The 16,761-nt window shown below is 36.0% G+C and overlaps 1 protein-coding gene across 2 annotated transcripts in view; it reads left to right on the top strand.

The window, feature by feature from the left end:
• Positions 1–16,761, top strand: part of TTC7B (tetratricopeptide repeat domain 7B) — a 144,634-nt gene that overhangs the window by 64,983 nt on the left and 62,890 nt on the right. For both annotated transcript variants that reach the window (XM_055716417.1, XM_055716416.1), the window contains exons 10-15: positions 2,944–3,027; positions 4,265–4,369; positions 5,705–5,822; positions 6,020–6,077; positions 11,183–11,255; positions 12,559–12,719. In XM_055716417.1, coding sequence (XP_055572392.1) covers positions 2,944–3,027; positions 4,265–4,369; positions 5,705–5,822; positions 6,020–6,077; positions 11,183–11,255; positions 12,559–12,719 — 599 coding nt within the window. The remainder of the gene's footprint in view (positions 1–2,943; positions 3,028–4,264; positions 4,370–5,704; positions 5,823–6,019; positions 6,078–11,182; positions 11,256–12,558; positions 12,720–16,761) is intronic.

Consider the following 16,761-nt stretch of genomic DNA (forward strand, 5'->3'; position numbering starts at 1 on the left):
CCTAGACTTTATCTTAAAGTCTTACAGTTTAGTGAGTGGTTAGAGGGTATCTACCCTCAAATCCTATGGCCCATAGTCTGCAACTTTTATAACTCAAAGTATTACAATAAACACAAATTCAGAAATGTGAAAACATTCTGTTCAGTTATGTAATAGGCATACAATGTTTTGTTGGCTTTGTTCTCTGTGACCTAATGATGATTGCTCTAGTGGAGCTGTTGCAGCTTCAAGTCAGAAAACACCATTATTCCAGCTGTGGAAATTATACTCACCCACCAGTTCCAGTATCTCATTACCATCTTCTGGTTTAGTTGTAGCTGATTACTTACAGAAGTAGTTGTGATATAAGAACATTAAATTATCAAAAATCTGTCTCATCCTAAACTGTTCTAATGCTGTGTCATGTTCTTAATTGAAGAAGTCTCATTTCTTTATGGAGTTTGTATACAATAGGATTTCAGTTTCTTACAGCTTCTTCAACTAGATCAAGGAACTTTCTACTGTTAGAATTCTTCTCTAAACAAAAGTATTGACTGTCATCAAATTGGTTTTTAAGCTCGGTAGGATATCATATATTGAGCTTATTAACGACCTACTAGGAGAGACCGGAAATTTTCCTAGATACTCATCTTTCAACTCCAAGCATATTCTTTTCAGGAGGACCACAGTGCTAGGCAACAAAATTCAGTAGTGCATTCAACACCACCTGCCCATATAGTGATTTGTGATTATTAACAAGGCATTATTGACAGTTGCATTTCTGCCTGTCAGGAGAGGGACAGTACTGAATGTGTTTTCAATTAGTTAAGTCTGCAGTTTTCCAGGATTCTGTTGCTTGTTTTGTATTTCTCTTTGATTTCTTGATGGAGCCTGTTGTTCTTTGAAATTAATTGTTACTTGGCTCAGAAGAACCCAGTTCATGAGGTTTTCATGGTGCATAGGTCACGTACACATATATGCACATATATCGCTTACCCCCGCGCATGCTAGCCTCCAAAAATCATATAACTTGTCACATTTCATGCTGAATGAAGCCAAATAAATAGAACTTGAAGTCGAGGAAAAAGAGAGGTAAATAGATCATGAGTATGTTGAAACTCAGGCCTTTTAAAATAATCTACAGTTATATCCTGTGTCCCTTACAAACCCTGAAGTATCAACTTCTCCAACTTCTTTATTTTCTGCCAGTTACAATTGGCAATTAATTTTTAATTAAGCAAGGCCTAGAAAATATAATTTTTATTTTTCTAATTGTGAACAAGTACCTCTATATAATTAATGCACATGCATACATGTATGAATATGTAAAAATGGGAGAAGAAAGTATGATTAGGCAGCCTAAAAAATTTATAAATATATTTTGACTTTAAATATTAAGTTTCCTTGCACCACTTTTTTGGGTGAATCGCTGGAATTATATGGCTGCTGTAGGTCAGAGTTCTGGAAGAAGTGCTGAAATTACTTAAATCATATGTAAAACAGTAGTATCAAAATAAGCAGAGTGACTTGTATTTAGAAATATTTTTGAAAAGATAAACCTGAATTCATTCTCTTCCATTTAGAGGCACTCATTTTAGCACCACAGTTGTACAGATCGGTGGAAAGAGAGGGGAGAATTTTGCAACTTTTATTTTCTGCCAAGTTCATGGAGGGAGATGGAGGAGTATGCCCTAGCTAAGGCATCTCTGTGATGGATCCAAAGTAATAGAAGGTGTCATGCGTAACTTACTTATTTCGTTCTTGCTGTGATCTTTTTGCTTCCACTGATCGAAAGAAAGTCCAATGGGAAAATAAATCCTGTGTTGTTTTCTTAACAGACATTTAATTAACTAACTACACATATGATCTAATGATGAACTTTTAAAAACAGTACTAGAAAGAATTTGTTTTTAGAAACTTCAGTCCTTTATAGTAATTTAATAAAAATTCTATTTAATAATAATCTTGATACTGGACATTGTATAGTAGGAGAAATTCTAGCATACATTACATATGTGTAGCAAATAATGCACTTCTTGTATTTGTTTGGTTTCATCCTCAGTACTGTTCTTTCCTTCAGGTTCTGTTAAAGTGTGGGAACATGGCTGTGTTTTCTGCATTGTTAAAGCTGAGTTTGAATGTGGGAAATAATTAATGATATTGTGGTTTAGCATATATATTGGTAGCTATCAGAGCAGAAAAGCTACTTCATGTAATTGGACTCTGCAGACTAGAAAGTTAGTTGCTAAATAAGTTTAATGCAGAAAAATGTTCCACCTTTTGACTCTCTGGAGCTGGCCTGATTAGTAAAAATGAGCACAGCAAAATGAAATCATTCTTATTGACAACAGCAGATATTAAAACTTCAAAATTATTAATATAAGTCTATTAATAATTTAATATATTTAATCTCTGTATAGTAATAATTAATTTCCTTTTGGCATTCAGTTAGTAAGTTGAAAATCTTAGGAGAATATTGTGTGTGACATCAACATTCTTAAAAATAGAAATAACACCATCAGGTGAAGCTTTACACCACCTCACCCACCACCACCACCTTTTAAGTGGTACTTGTAAGTACTTGTGGTGCCATTGCTTGTTAAGTATTCACAATGTAGGAAGAATGTGTGTACAATTTTCCTTTTCACTTAAGACTTATTGCCAGCTTTTTGCAGCTAGTACCTTCAGTAAGCTGGTATTTATCATTCCTTCTTTCAGACTAAATAGGACAGTACCAGCAGGAGTATTTAAACAAACATAATAAATGGGAAATCCATTTTCTGTTCAATTCTTTTTTTTCCCATATAGAATCTGTCAGCTGTTTTCACTTAACTTATTTGAATGATTTAAATTTTGAATTACATGTATTTTAGATATGAGTCTATAAGAAAATTTTTATACTAATATGCCTTCTTAATAATTGAAGAATGTGCCCTTAAATAAAAATTTTCCCCCCAAAACTAGTGTTTAGAAAGAGCCATGAAGTTTGCATTTGAAGAGTTCCATCTCTGGTATCAATTTGCATTGTCCTTGATGGCAGCAGGAAAAGTAAGTCTTAATATTTTTATGTAATTCTTCTATTGATGGCTTTTGATAACATTTTGCATGTCCACAGTTTTCACCTGTGGTGTTTTTGCAAAGAATTGCAATCCTTAAATCAGCTAAGTACACTGTACTCCTGAATTTATGCCGAGTGCTCTACAAAGAATGTTGTTGCTTCAATAGTTTCTAACTTAGGAAGGTTGAAAGATGATGATAGAAACTATCCTGCCTATAAGCTTAAGCTAAGTTAATTGAATGTATGTAGTGAATTATACTGGATCATATTATCCAGTAACAGCTTGTTTCAGTGCTGTTTCCATGAAAGAATTTTACATTTAGGTACAAATTAATGGTGATTCATGATGCTCTTCTTTTTTTTGTTCTTTGGGAATTTCTGGTTATGGCTTTTTTTAATACTAGAGTCTTTGATACTGTATTCTGTTCTATTAAAGTGAGATGGGTTTTTTTTTGTTTTATATAACATAGGAACTTATGTTATCAGATGCAGTCTTCTATTTTCAATTCTTTTTGCATTTCCCTGTCATGTTACGGAAAATAAATCACATTCGTTATATAATGTAAACAATACTAATTTTCTAAAATATAATTTTCAGTGGGGGTAATTTGCTTATCTTCACTTTTGGAGAAAGAAATTAATTCTTTTTTCTTTAGAAAATACCTTTAGAAGCACATTGGTTCTGAAGAGGGTTGATTCTTCTCACTGTTCTCTGTTTACTTTGAGTTACCTTCTAAACTGTGATTGCATGGAGGCAAATTGGTTAAAAAAAGAGAATCAGTGCCTGTCTGTTATACATCCTTATATCAGAACTATTTCTAAGTGCTCTTGTAACTCCCAAGGAACACTAAAACACCGCTTATTCTGAAGACTCTGTCCTGTTCCTGCTCTTTCATTTGCCTGGCTCAAATGTTGTGAGCTTACAGGCCTAGTAGAGTTTTAAATGCATCTCAGAACAGTTTTCTGAATTATATACCATTGGAATTACATTCTGGGCAAATGTTTCACTGGGGACACTTAATGATAGTTCATAGGGGTTGGATAATGACAGCAGTGCATGAAGACTTGTGGTTCGCTTGCATGAGGAGTTGTGACAAATTGTCAACAAAATGTTTAGTAGTGTCTCCTTCATATGGTGAAAGTAAAGTAAATGATGGAAATAGGAATCTTCTATCCAAGAAACATACTTATGCTTTTAGTAATTTCAGTGGAAAATATTTTTAACAGTCTGCTCGAGCTGTTAAAGTCTTGAAGGAATGTATACGTTTGAAACCAGATGACGCAACCATTCCACTCCTTGCTGCGAAGCTCTGTATGGGATCTCTCCACTGGGTAAGCTTTGCCACTCTTTTATCTTTTCAGCAAGAGCTGTGCTGAAATGCAACAAGAACTTGGTTTCGGGATGTAGCAAATGCTTTTGCACAGTGACTACATTCACTTGGTCATCTCTAGAAAAGCAGCACAGATATGTTGTACATCTCTGTTTGCATGGCTAATTTAAAATATTGGACAGCAATGGTTATGTTTATCAAGGTAGCATATCTTGATGCTGGTCTAAAACATAGCTAAAAATATATTACAAATTGAAACATTGTTGGCACACAAAGATTAAAAATGCAACTTAGACTTCTGTTTCCTCTGTGCAAGAGGAAAGTAATTTTTTCTGATGATAATGAGACAAATCTCTTCTTCAGGAGACTCTTCTGGTGATATGTTTGCAGGAAGCTGGGGTTTATGAATTCCTGGTAGGGACAGGGTGTTTTTAAAAAGTATTACTTAAGTTGTGTTTTAGATAACCTTGAAATTGATGTATCTGTACAAAAAACGATAAGGTGATCAAAGATCATCATACAGTTTTCAAGATATATATGTGTAATTTTTAGAAGAAAGTTTATTTTTAAAAGGAGGAAGAGAGGAGGGAAACAATCAGAAATTGATAAAATGGTACAGTAGCAGAAACATGACTTGTTCAGGCTGACAAAAATGCAGTCTTAATAATTAACATAGATCCTAGTTCTGTAAATTGTTCCCTATGGATTGACTCCATGTGGAGTAGCTTACTGTACTTAGATTTGTTTTTACTGGAATGGATCCAAATTTTGGTGGGGTTTTTTTTTTTCCTTTCTAGATTGTTAAATAAATGGCTGCGTGGTTAAAACTTGATCTTTCACATGTTTGTTTATGAGTTTTCATACATTCAGCAATACTGTGTGTGATGCAGAGTTCTGCATGGCTATACTTTTATTTTGCAGGGTTGGAGCTATAATTTTTGCAATTGATTTTCCTAAAGAAATGGTTCATGGGGCAAGAACTCTTATTTATGAAATACAGAAATGGTAGATGGCATATATGGACCAGAAGTGCCTTTTTTATTTAAAAAAAAAAAAAAAAAAAGGCAAACCCACAGTAAGTTTAGAATGATCTGTTTGTTACGTGCCAGGGTTTCTCTCAACCATAGGAATGGGTGCTTCAGCTTAAAATCTATGTTCTTTACTCAGTATGTAGCAGGAAAACTAAGTCTAATGAAAAACTAAATAGTCCTTAAAAGAATCATGCCTGAGATTTCAACAGTATAGTGTGCATAATACAAATGCTGTGCATTCTTCTAATTCTAACATAAGATTTAGCTAGGTTTCTATTTACATGGATGTTCTATAATATTTTCAGTTGGAGGAAGCTGAAAGATTTGCCAAAACAGTTGTTGATCTTGGGGACAAAACATCAGAGTTCAAAGCAAAAGGCTACTTGGCACTGGGATTGACTTACAGTCTGCAGGCTACTGATGGTAAGATAAGATTAAACATTCTCATTTGGAAATTCCCATGTTGCCTAAAAAAAGGATACGTAGCAGCAAGCTAATTTTAAAATTAAAGCTTCTGTGTGCAACTGGTTTTTCGGTCAATGTCTTGAAACTTTATCAATGAGCGTGTGGAATGAAAGCTCTTGATCTTGCATATTACTGATCAAATATATCCTTTTTAGCATCTTTGCGAGGGATGCAGGAGGTCTTGCAGAGAAAGGCTCTTCTTGCCTTTCAGAGGTGAGTGGGTGTTAATCTTTTCATTTCATACTGCTGTATGTAGTGAAAGCTTTTATTACGTGTTAAAAAGAGAGACTTGTAAAAGATTGTGTAATGAGGATTTTACCTCTGGGAGTCTCCCTTCATGACTACACAATGTGTTTCTTTAGCATTTACTTCATGGTTTTTTGTCAGAAATACCTAAATTGATTTCTAAGGATTTCCTTTTATTTCATTTTGAATACTTCTGTGTTGTGCTGTATAGTGTAAAATACTTGCTCAAAGGAGTATGTTGTTCTGATCTAGAAATCATATGATGCAAGGTTTCAAGCCATTTCAATCTGATAGTGTTTCTGGAAGAGTTTGTCGCTGATCAGATTGCATAGCAGCCTCTGTAGAGGCAGAGCAATAATTGAGGCCATGCTGCTGTGCATGAGGGGTTGAATGCAGGTAGTAAGCTAGGGGGAAAGAAAAAATTCTATCTGGAGATTTAACAGCATAGGCAGTGACAAGGTGAATGCCTGGTCTTCCAAGTGCCTTACACAGAAGTAGCGCTGTTGGTGATGACAGTAGTTCATTCTCAAGGGTTTGACTCTGAAGGAAATGATAATAAACAGGTGAATGAGAACATCTCTACCCTAATTATAGAAGAAACAAATCTTCATGGCAAAGCTGGCAGAAGTGGTGCAGCATCTAAATACATCTGTTTTTATGTTTATATACCCTGGAAAACCCTGCTTTGGTGAGATAGGCATAAGTGCTTCAGGAAAACTAATTTGTGCATTAATGTGAATACGAAGTTTTGGATTTTTGTTGGAGATTCTATATCTAAGGGGACAGGGTTGAGAAAGTGTCTTGCCGGTAACTTTGGAGTGAGGCTGGTATGTATTGGTACTTCCTTTTTATGTATTAAGTATTCCTCTGTATGTAAAAATGTTTTAACATATGCTCTTCCTGTTCCTTCATGGGTTTAATAGCTTCTTATTACTTCAGCATTCTTTCTCCATGTTGAAACTGAATTTTCTGCTTCCTGGTTTATACCATAGCTCCTCATCCATCCCTCTTACCACTGACTTAATCATGACTGTTTCAAAAATACTGTGCTAAACATTTCTTGCCATTTCTACCCATTCACTGCTTTTGAGGTTCTAACAGTGAATTGCTTTCTTCTGCTGATTCTTTGAAACAGCAAGGGATGAAACGAACCGCAGCTTGAAGCTAATCCATTCCAGTTGCCTGTAGACTCTACCCTCCAGTTTAGTACAGTGATTCCCCAAATTCTGAGAGTCATTCCGTGCTATCGATCTGTCTGGAAAATTTCCATTTTCTGAGAGCTGAGGTTATACAGCATTTTGACCATCTGTAAATATGAGGATACTTTTATAGGTAGCATGCTGCTTATTGTAGTATTTCATTAAGTTGCTCTAGAAAAAGAGTAAGTGGTTTGAGTTAAAAGAGAATAAGCAATACACAGTAGGTTAGAAGTATTTTTCAATCAATATTCAATTTATCGCTGCGAAACTACTCTCACACCTTCTCTTGGTTTGACCCCAGCCAGCAGCCAAGTACCATGCAGCCACTCACTCACTCCTCACCCTCCCAATGGGATGGGGAGCAGAATTGAAAAAGGTAAAACCTGTGGGTTGAGATAAGAACAGTTTAGTAATTGAAATAAAGTAAAATATTGTAATAATAATAACAACAATAATAGTAATGGTAATCAAAAGAGAGATAACAGGAAGAGAGAGAGGAATAAAGCCCAAAAGAAACAAGTGATGCACAACACAAGTGCTCACCACCTGCTGACTGGTGCCCAGCCAGTCCCTGAGCAGTGATCAGCCCCTCCCAGCCAGCCCCCCCCCCAGTTTATATACTGAGCCTGACATTCTATGGTATGGACTATCCCTTTGGCTAGTTCAGGTCAGTTGTCCTGGCTCTGCTGTGCCTCTCAGCTTCTTCTGCACCTCCTCACTGGCAGAGCATGGGAAATTGAAAAGCCCTTGTCTTTGCATAGGCACTACTTAGCAACAACTAAAACATCAGTGTGTTACCAACATTATTCGCACTAAATCCAAAACCAGAGCACTACACCTGCCACTAGGAAGAAAATTAACTCTATCCCAGCCAAAACCAGGACATACTTTATTCAAATATTGTTGCTTGGTTCTATGTTATATTGTCTTTCACCCAGGAACTTTTCTGTTTCATTCTCTGCAGCTGAACAGTTAAGTCTTTAGTTAGTGTCAAAGACTTCCTAGCAGCAAATAGTGCCAGCTGAAATCTGAAAACATACCTAGCACCTCTTCAATGAACCATTACACATGTCCTTGAGCCATATGTAAAGTTGAGTGGAACTTCAGTTTTGTGGCAATATTGAGCTTTGAAATATTTGTGCTAACTAGTAGGATATAAATTTATACACAGGAAGTCTTGGGAACATGAGGGTTAACTGCATCTGCTTTCTATGCATCTTTCTGATGCTTTGGGTTTCCTTTGTTCTTTTTTTTTCTTCCCCTTCAGTTGATACAGCCTCCTAGAAACAAATGTTTTGTATTTTAAATACATGTGCAAGGATATCGATGTTCAGTTATTTGTTCATCCCTTCTGCTGGCCTTTCTCAGAATGAAATTGTACATAGGTTTTTAATTACAGTATCTTTCAGAGGTTTTATTAATGTGCAGGATTTACACTATGAAAACTCTAGTGAATTGCTAATGTTACTGTTAGTGATATTGCTGATATAAGTAGCCTGGACTCCACGTAGAATTTTGGGTAGGATTGTTTGGCCCTCAAAAAGAACACAGTTTCTGCATCTCAAAAACCCCACAGCTACCTTCTAAGAGAAGGGAAAAAGTATGTTTTGAAAGGTGACTGTTCTGCTTATTACATGTTTCCTCACCTGTGTTCATAGAGAGACACACACCTGATAGATCAGCTGTACTGGAAATACCCTTCAATAATAATTAATTATTGGTTAATAATGTTGCTGGTTCCTTATGTTGATAACATAGGATAGGATGTTACTGAAAATTTGTTACCACGGAGAGTAAGTTATGTTGAGCATATTAGAGTCATGCCCACTTTCTCTTCCAGTATCTTGAAAATTAAAAATGTTTTCCAGGAGGTGGAAGTTGAAATTCTCCCATTTGTCTCACACAGTTTATAAAGCAAGCAGCAGTACTGGTCTCAGTATTTTGATGTGCCAAATTTTTTTGGTTTGTGTTTTGTGGGGTTCTGTAATCACTTACCTAGAGGACCAATTACTGAAGAAGTAGAGGTCCTGAAGAAATGGTTCTGTTTTGGACCCTTGCCTATGCTGAATGATATTGGCCATTTGAGAAGATGCTTGGTGCCATCTTCACACAGTGCTGAAGGGTGTTTGTTTCACTAATTTCTTTTTTATTGTGGAAGACTTTCAGTGCTTTTCCTGTGGCTGCTGTGAATTGAAGTTTCACAGAACTCACCAAACAATTGATAGATAGTAACAGCTTTATTCTTGCACTAGCTGAAGCTTGGGTGACTGAACAAGTACTCTTTAAGTTAAAATCTCTTGTTTTCACTTAGTCTTGCTTAATTTCTGAACTTAAATTTTTAAAAGGACTGGTCCTGGACCGTATTAGGCTTTCTATTTGACTCTGATCTCCAATTTAGAGGTAAAGTTAACAAAATATGAAACTGTCCCCTAATAACATAAGCTGCTTTGATACGTGTTGGGTGTAGTTGTTAAACTAATGGAGCTGTCATCTTTGGACTTGGGGAGGACAGCAATGCACATGTCAGAAGCAGAAGGTTCCCTTTGTGGTTGTAATGGCTTAAAGGTCAGTTTTGTTCCTCCCTCATGATGGAGATGACTCATTAGATGTTTTGAAGATGATGATTACCCATCCTATTTCTAAATTAGCCTCATTAAGAGAATGCAATAAATATAAATAAAAAAAATAGTTCCAGGTTGCAGCCCAGTATTTACTACACATCATTTTGGGGTACAGCCATAATTTTTTTTCTTTATGCTTACGCATCCCCCCCCAAACACACCCTTATTCTGCAGCAGAAAGAGTATTACAGGGGAAAATAGTACAGTGTTTTACAGGGGCATCTTCTGTAGGATAAATTTGAAAATGAGTACCACAAAATATGTGCATTTGAGGTAAACATTAAGAACAAACAAACAAAATTTTACAAAAAGGTGCAAAAAAGTTATTTCTTTGTTTTAGTAATTAGGGTTGCTTGCAACAGCAGTAGTTACAAATATTTTGAGAGTGAATGATCACAAAACCCTGCTGCTGTTGTGCAGCTTAACTTTTTTGTGGACAAGAGTTGTATTTATAACAAGATCATCAGTATAAACTTCATCTGAACTGACGCTCATGATGAGTCAGGCCTTATACTGCCTCTTACTGTAATGCTGTGACAAAGAACATGTCCAGCCTACGTTTCTTTTACATTGTTGCACAGCAAGGTGCTCTGCTAATTTAATCTCAAAGCAACTTAAAGCCAAGAAGTAACTGGCTTCCTAGGAAGTTCAGTGTGCAGGGCTGAAAATGTGCTCCAACTTCCAGAGTCTGAAGAGTGAACAAAACTCTGATCTATGTTGCTGCTGCTGTTCCCCTTTGAGTTCTGTGCTTCCGAACCATCCTGGTCAGGGTCAGCGCGATTGATTGCTTGGGTACTTCTCATGCAGATGATGTAATTCTTCTCTCTGAAGGCATGTTGTTTGGGGGGGATATTTTGTTTGGGTTTTTTCCCCTTTTTCTGTAAGAAAACTCTGCTTAATGACTTTTTTATTATAACTGTTCCAAGATAATTAAACCTAGTGTTTGTTTCTGAGTATTTTTTAATTGAAGAATCATTTTGTATTGCTAATTTTTAAGATTTATACTGAAATTACATAATTAATTTTGATTAAAAATTACTTTAATGGCCCAAAGTTTCATCATTTAAATCAAGAATTGTTGAGAAGTATGAGGAAAGTCACTGGAATGAACACCACTTATATCAAAATATGAGCTTATGTGTAGCGAAGAGGTCTGAATATGGATACATTAACATATATGTTTGTGTGTGTCTGACCTGTATTAACAGGAGAAAAATTCACTGGTTTTTTGTTTTGTTTCTTTGTTTTTAAGGGCTCACAGTTTGTCTCCAACGGATCATCTAGCAGCATTTTACTTGGCACTGCAGCTTGCCATATCCAGACAGGTTAGTTACATTTTAAAAGTGCAGCCTCACACTGTCTTACCAAGATTAGAATTTGTATCTGTTGATGGATACAGATGAAGTTTTGTTTAATGAAAACCTGCCTTTTTTTTTTCCTTGTGCATATATGCATATATATGGCAAAAACCCTCCAAAATACTCTCTCTTGAACACTTTCAGTCTCGTACATTTCTCCCAGAGTTCTGCCCCAGTATTTCCAGCTCTAGGGTCAGAAAGAAGACATAAGTCATTTAGTTTATTTGTTTCAGCATTTCTGTTGCTGGATGGAGGGGGAAAAAAAAAAATCTATTTTTACCCTGTTTTTACCTTTTATGTGTAATCTCTGCTCAGACTGACTATGTCGAGAGCGGGACTATTGAATCTAGTCTTTAATGATCTTGACAGTACTTAAATCTTGAATATTTGCTAAGATCCATGCTGTTTCTAGATACTTGTAGGAGGTTTGGTTATTGTGAACGAAATTACATTTAGAGAAAACTGGAAAATATTTTAAAGCTATAAAAGAGATCACAGCTCAGTCCAACTTGTACAGTTGTTATGTTTAAGGGATTTAGGATTCTACCATATATCACATGCCTTTGGATAATGTGGAGGTGCTTTGTGCATGTCATGGTAAGCCTTTTCCTGTGTCATGTTTATTTTAGTAAATAGTTTTGGGTACAGTAGTTTACATGCTGTAGGTGACTTTTCATTGCTAATGAGTAGCAGACGTTGGACTATGTCACATTAGAGTGGAATGGATTGTCGCTTTAATAGCACAAAATATTTTACAGTAGCAGGCTATGACTCTGTACTTCTGAATTCCAAAATTCTCATGTTGCTTAATTAAATTCCCTGGTTTTAACACTTAGTGTGTTTATTTGGAGCAAAAGCACATGCAGCTGAGGAGTTCTGGAAATTCCATGTAATAGAAGAGTTATTGTTGCAGTCTAGCTGTAAATTCTACTTATTGTGTTACAATTAAAACATTTTCAAAATCATATAGAAATAAAACCGATACTTGAAGAAGAATAGTGACTATTTTAAAGGGCTGAAGGGAAGTGTTTTATTGAAATGTACTATCTTATTTTCCAAGGTTAATACTTTATTTAATTTTTACTGTTCACTGTAAAGCATCAGGTCCATTTTAAAATTCTGAATAGTGTCGTAGAGTAGTCTATAGAATTCTACATGGTATCCAGGTGAATATTTTGAAAATTTTATGGATTTGCAATCAAGTAATAGGCAATACTTCTAACAGTGATGCTTTCTTTTTCTGCCTTTTTTTTTTTTTTTTTTAAATCAGATACCAGAAGCTTTGGGTTATGTTCGTCAGGCTCTGCAGCTACAAGGAGATGATGCCAACTCTCTTCATCTCCTTGCACTCTTGCTATCAGCCCAGAAACACTATCATGATGCTTTGAATATCATTGATATGGCCTTGAGTGAATATCCAGAAAATTTTATGTGAGTGAATGTCATGAATTTTTTTTATGTTTTCTCTCATATTTATTTTTCTTAGATTCTCATCTCATTCGTTTCAAGAGAAAATGGATTTGAAGATTGGTATTGGTGTGGGGTTTTTGTCCAGTAGTCTTCCCCACTGCCCATTTAGTGCGTCTGCTTTTTATTAAAGGCTTGTTAAATAGTGATTAAGGATTTGGTTTTGGAAGGGAGGCTAGAGGTGGATAGTTGACCTTATTTATTTTTTCTACAGACTCTCTGTTTAGATAATTTCTCCCTGTTGCACGCTTTAGAGAAATTTTCTATTTTCTGTTTTTATGCAATATTCTAAGAAGGATAAGCAAGACTTTACTCTTAGCTGGGATAGATTTATCCCGTCCTCCAATTAACTGTACGCGTACTGTATGATACATGTTCTGTAAAATACATCGTAACAAATAATCTCCTCTTTTGCCTGTATAATAACCAGTCATCTGAAGTTGGCTGATAGATAACTAAACAAGTGAACAGGGAAGAAGCACAACTGGTAGGTTTTCTCTTGTTTTTAAGAAAGAAATCTTTCTTTGTATTTATTCTTCATGTTAGTTATATCTTAAAATACATTTGGATTCTGTGCTTTTGTAAGGGTATTTTTAATTTATTTTCTTATGAAAATCTGATGAAACACTTAACAGTGAAATATCTCAGGGACAACTTTCATTAACTTCCAATGTTCCATTCTGATGCTTTACCGTCACTGAGATTGTAATCCATAGTATTACAAATATCCTCAATGCTTATTTAGACAATTTTTTGAAGCATCTCAATCTTAACTTTTAAATGATTGTATCATAAATTGTTACTGTGTCAACACACAAAAAATTGTTGCCTTTTTCCTCTTAAATCTGAACCAGGAACTCTGCTAATATTACCTCTCCTCAGAACTTCTGTGGCTCACAGCCAGTTCTGTGTAACTGCTTTTGTGGCCTTTTGCTGTTTCTCACTTCCTAGTTTATCCACACACATATAACTTGTCTCTGTTATTATTAGGGGTTTCCATATGCACTTCACAATTTCAGAACTGTCTAGCAGTTCCTCTCCCAAACCTGTCTGTGCTCTCCTCAGGGCTGAGGGACCTGTCAGTAAGTCATGATTTGAGGCAATTGAAGCATCAGCTACCTAATTTTATGTCCTATTATTGTTAGAACCAAGTATTTTCAAAGCACCATGATCTGTCATCTTCTGTCTGTTCTTGTTTCATCTTCTGCCACTTAGTGGCAATGTAAATGACAGAGAAGCTGCCACTCTGTCTCTCAGAATAATAATAGTCTAGAAGAAGTATTTCTGAAACTGCAGTTCTCCATATTCTAGTAAGAGAACAAAGGGTCATTCAGTAAAATGTTTAAAATTACTCCTGTGAGCATTCAAAAGGTATTTATGGGTTTTTCAAATATGGTCCATGGCCTTTCCATACTTGTTTATAACTGCATCATGTGGTTAAACATGTTGCTGAGTTGTTTTAAATAGTACTAATTGATCTGTTAACTTATGTGTGTATATTAATCATATGGGTTATAATAGTGGTTCTAAGTTGTTAGCCCTGTTCTATAATACAAACACCGAGGTAATAGTGTACTATGTTACAACCTACTGGTACAGATCAGGGAATGTAAGAGAAATATCTTGGTGGTAGGAGTCGCCATCAGATGTGGCAACAATTGTTGAAGAATCCAAGATGAAACACCACTATATATATCTATAGACAGTCTTCTAGAGTCTTGTTTTTAGTACTGTCAAGTTACTTCTGGTTCCCAGAGAAGGATATGATTCGGATTCCTTGTATACTCAGTGCAATTGATACTGGCAGCCAGCCAGACACATCTGGTGAATAATATAAATTTGGATTGATTCCTTCATGTAACTGCGTTATTTTTGCAAGGATTTATCAGCAAAACCTCAAGCTTTCAGTCTGTTCTTGTGCACTATATCTGGTGCTTTTGAAATGGTTGACGATGTGTATGTGCATGTATAAAAAATATAAAACACAAGCGCTTAGCATATATTGTTGATTCCATTTTCTTATCCTGCAACTTCTGTAACAATACAATCTCGTGGTACTTCCTAGAAGACTGAGAGGAGAACCTCTTGTGTTCCTCTAAGGCGTGCTAATTTTTAGATATACTGAAATATTATTTGCCTATGATATTTTACTGGCTTTTGTAAATACCTCAAATATAATGTTTTATATTTTATCTTTGTTATGTCTGCAATCCCGGTAAACTAAATAGTACAAGTTTCCTTAGTATTCTCTGTATTTCTGTTAAAATCTTAGCTCAGCCTTACGCAAAATGATACTTCAGTGGCTTTGCAGCATAATAAATTGTTATACATGGAAAATGTGGAAGTAAAACGTAATGTTGTTTTTTGTTTCTTTCATTGTTGTTCTTATCTGCATATGTCTGTATGCTGTAATTGCATTGCTGCCCTGAGCGCTGTCCTGCCCTGTTCACAGTTGTATGTTCTCTTTGTTTTGCTTTTCTTTGAAAAGAACCTAAATTTTCAGAAGTTTATAATACTACATCTCTGTAAGATGCCACAGGTTGCAAGGAAAGCATAGAATACACGGAGTCGTGCTGAGAATTGGATACTTTCCAGCATTCTTCTGTTCTAATCAATTAACAAATACGTTGTCTGTCAGTATTTAACATTTGAAAATCTGATTAATTCCTAGGATTCATGTACAATGTTTGAGGTGTACAGCAAGCATACATTCATATCTTAAATCATTGTTAACCTTCCTGCACTATAAAGCTATGGAGTTGCTGAGCAAGCATGGCCAATCAATGATTTTGCCCTGTGTGGCCTCTAGGTCAGTAAGTAGAAAGAGATTCCTCAGAGCAAAAGAATTGTCCCATCATTATCTAAAGGAGTGGAAGGAATGAGCAAACAACACGTTGTGCTGTTAGCAGCAAGATAATAGCTTTTTCTTTGAATAGAGGGTTGATTATTCTTCCGTTGTTCATTATATTGGCGGCATAAATATGCAATCCGCTCTGAGACCTTAAGGGGTATTGGAAAAACTATTGGTGAAAATCTAAGAAACCTCTAAAAGTGAAATAGATATGTAGTAATGTTTTCCAGAAAAAATAAAAATATAGAATATTTCCTAAATAACTATAGCACTATAATTTCAAACTTTTTGTAAGCCTAAAATGCTAGGTTGTAACCACTCTATTTACAAACAAGTAAGCATTGTTTTTCAGAGCAATACTATCCATCTACTTTTAAGTGCTAGCTGACCTCTGAAGCCTTCTGAAATCTGAGAGAACTTTGATCCAGGGACAAAAAGATCTCTAGATGAAAGATTCCTGAACAGATTAAGATTACTTAAAAGATTATGAATACCCTGCTTTGGTGAGGTGGGTGGGAGTAAGGTGGCAGCACCAAAAATCTGAATAGTTAATCTCAGTCAGGTCCCATTGCATTTGTATTCATCTAAAATTACACTATTTTTTTCACACCTTTCATTAGACAACTTGTCCCTGTAGTAGAAATGTGAAGTTTAGTTCTTCTCCAGCTTGAGAGGATTTGATCCCACAGATGATGCAGCTCAGAATCCTAACCATCAAACTCTGTGGGACAGTGGGTGAGATGATCCATTTCATGAATCTCAACATGGCCCAACAATGTCTGCTTGCAGCCCAGAAGCCAACTGAATACTGGGCTGCATCAAAAGAAGCATGGCCAGCAGGCTGAAGGTGATTCTTCTCTGCTCCCATGAGACCCCACCTAGTGTACTGCATTCATGTCTGGGGCCCCCAGCCTAAGAAGGACATGGAGCTGTTGGAGCGGGTCCAGAGGAGGGCCACAAAGATGCTCAGAGGGCTGGAGCACCTCTCCTAGGAAGACAGGCTGAGAAAGTTGGGGTTGTTCAGCCCGGAGAAGAGAAGGCTCCCAGGAGACCTTTTAGCACCCTTTCAGTACTTAAAGGGAGCTTACAAAAAAGACGGGGGAAGACTTTTTTTGTAGGGCCTGTAGCAATAGGACAAGGGGTCATGGATTTACA

This window comes from Falco cherrug, chromosome 7, assembly GCF_023634085.1.
Source record: "Falco cherrug isolate bFalChe1 chromosome 7, bFalChe1.pri, whole genome shotgun sequence".
NCBI classification, from domain to species: domain Eukaryota; kingdom Metazoa; phylum Chordata; class Aves; order Falconiformes; family Falconidae; genus Falco; species Falco cherrug.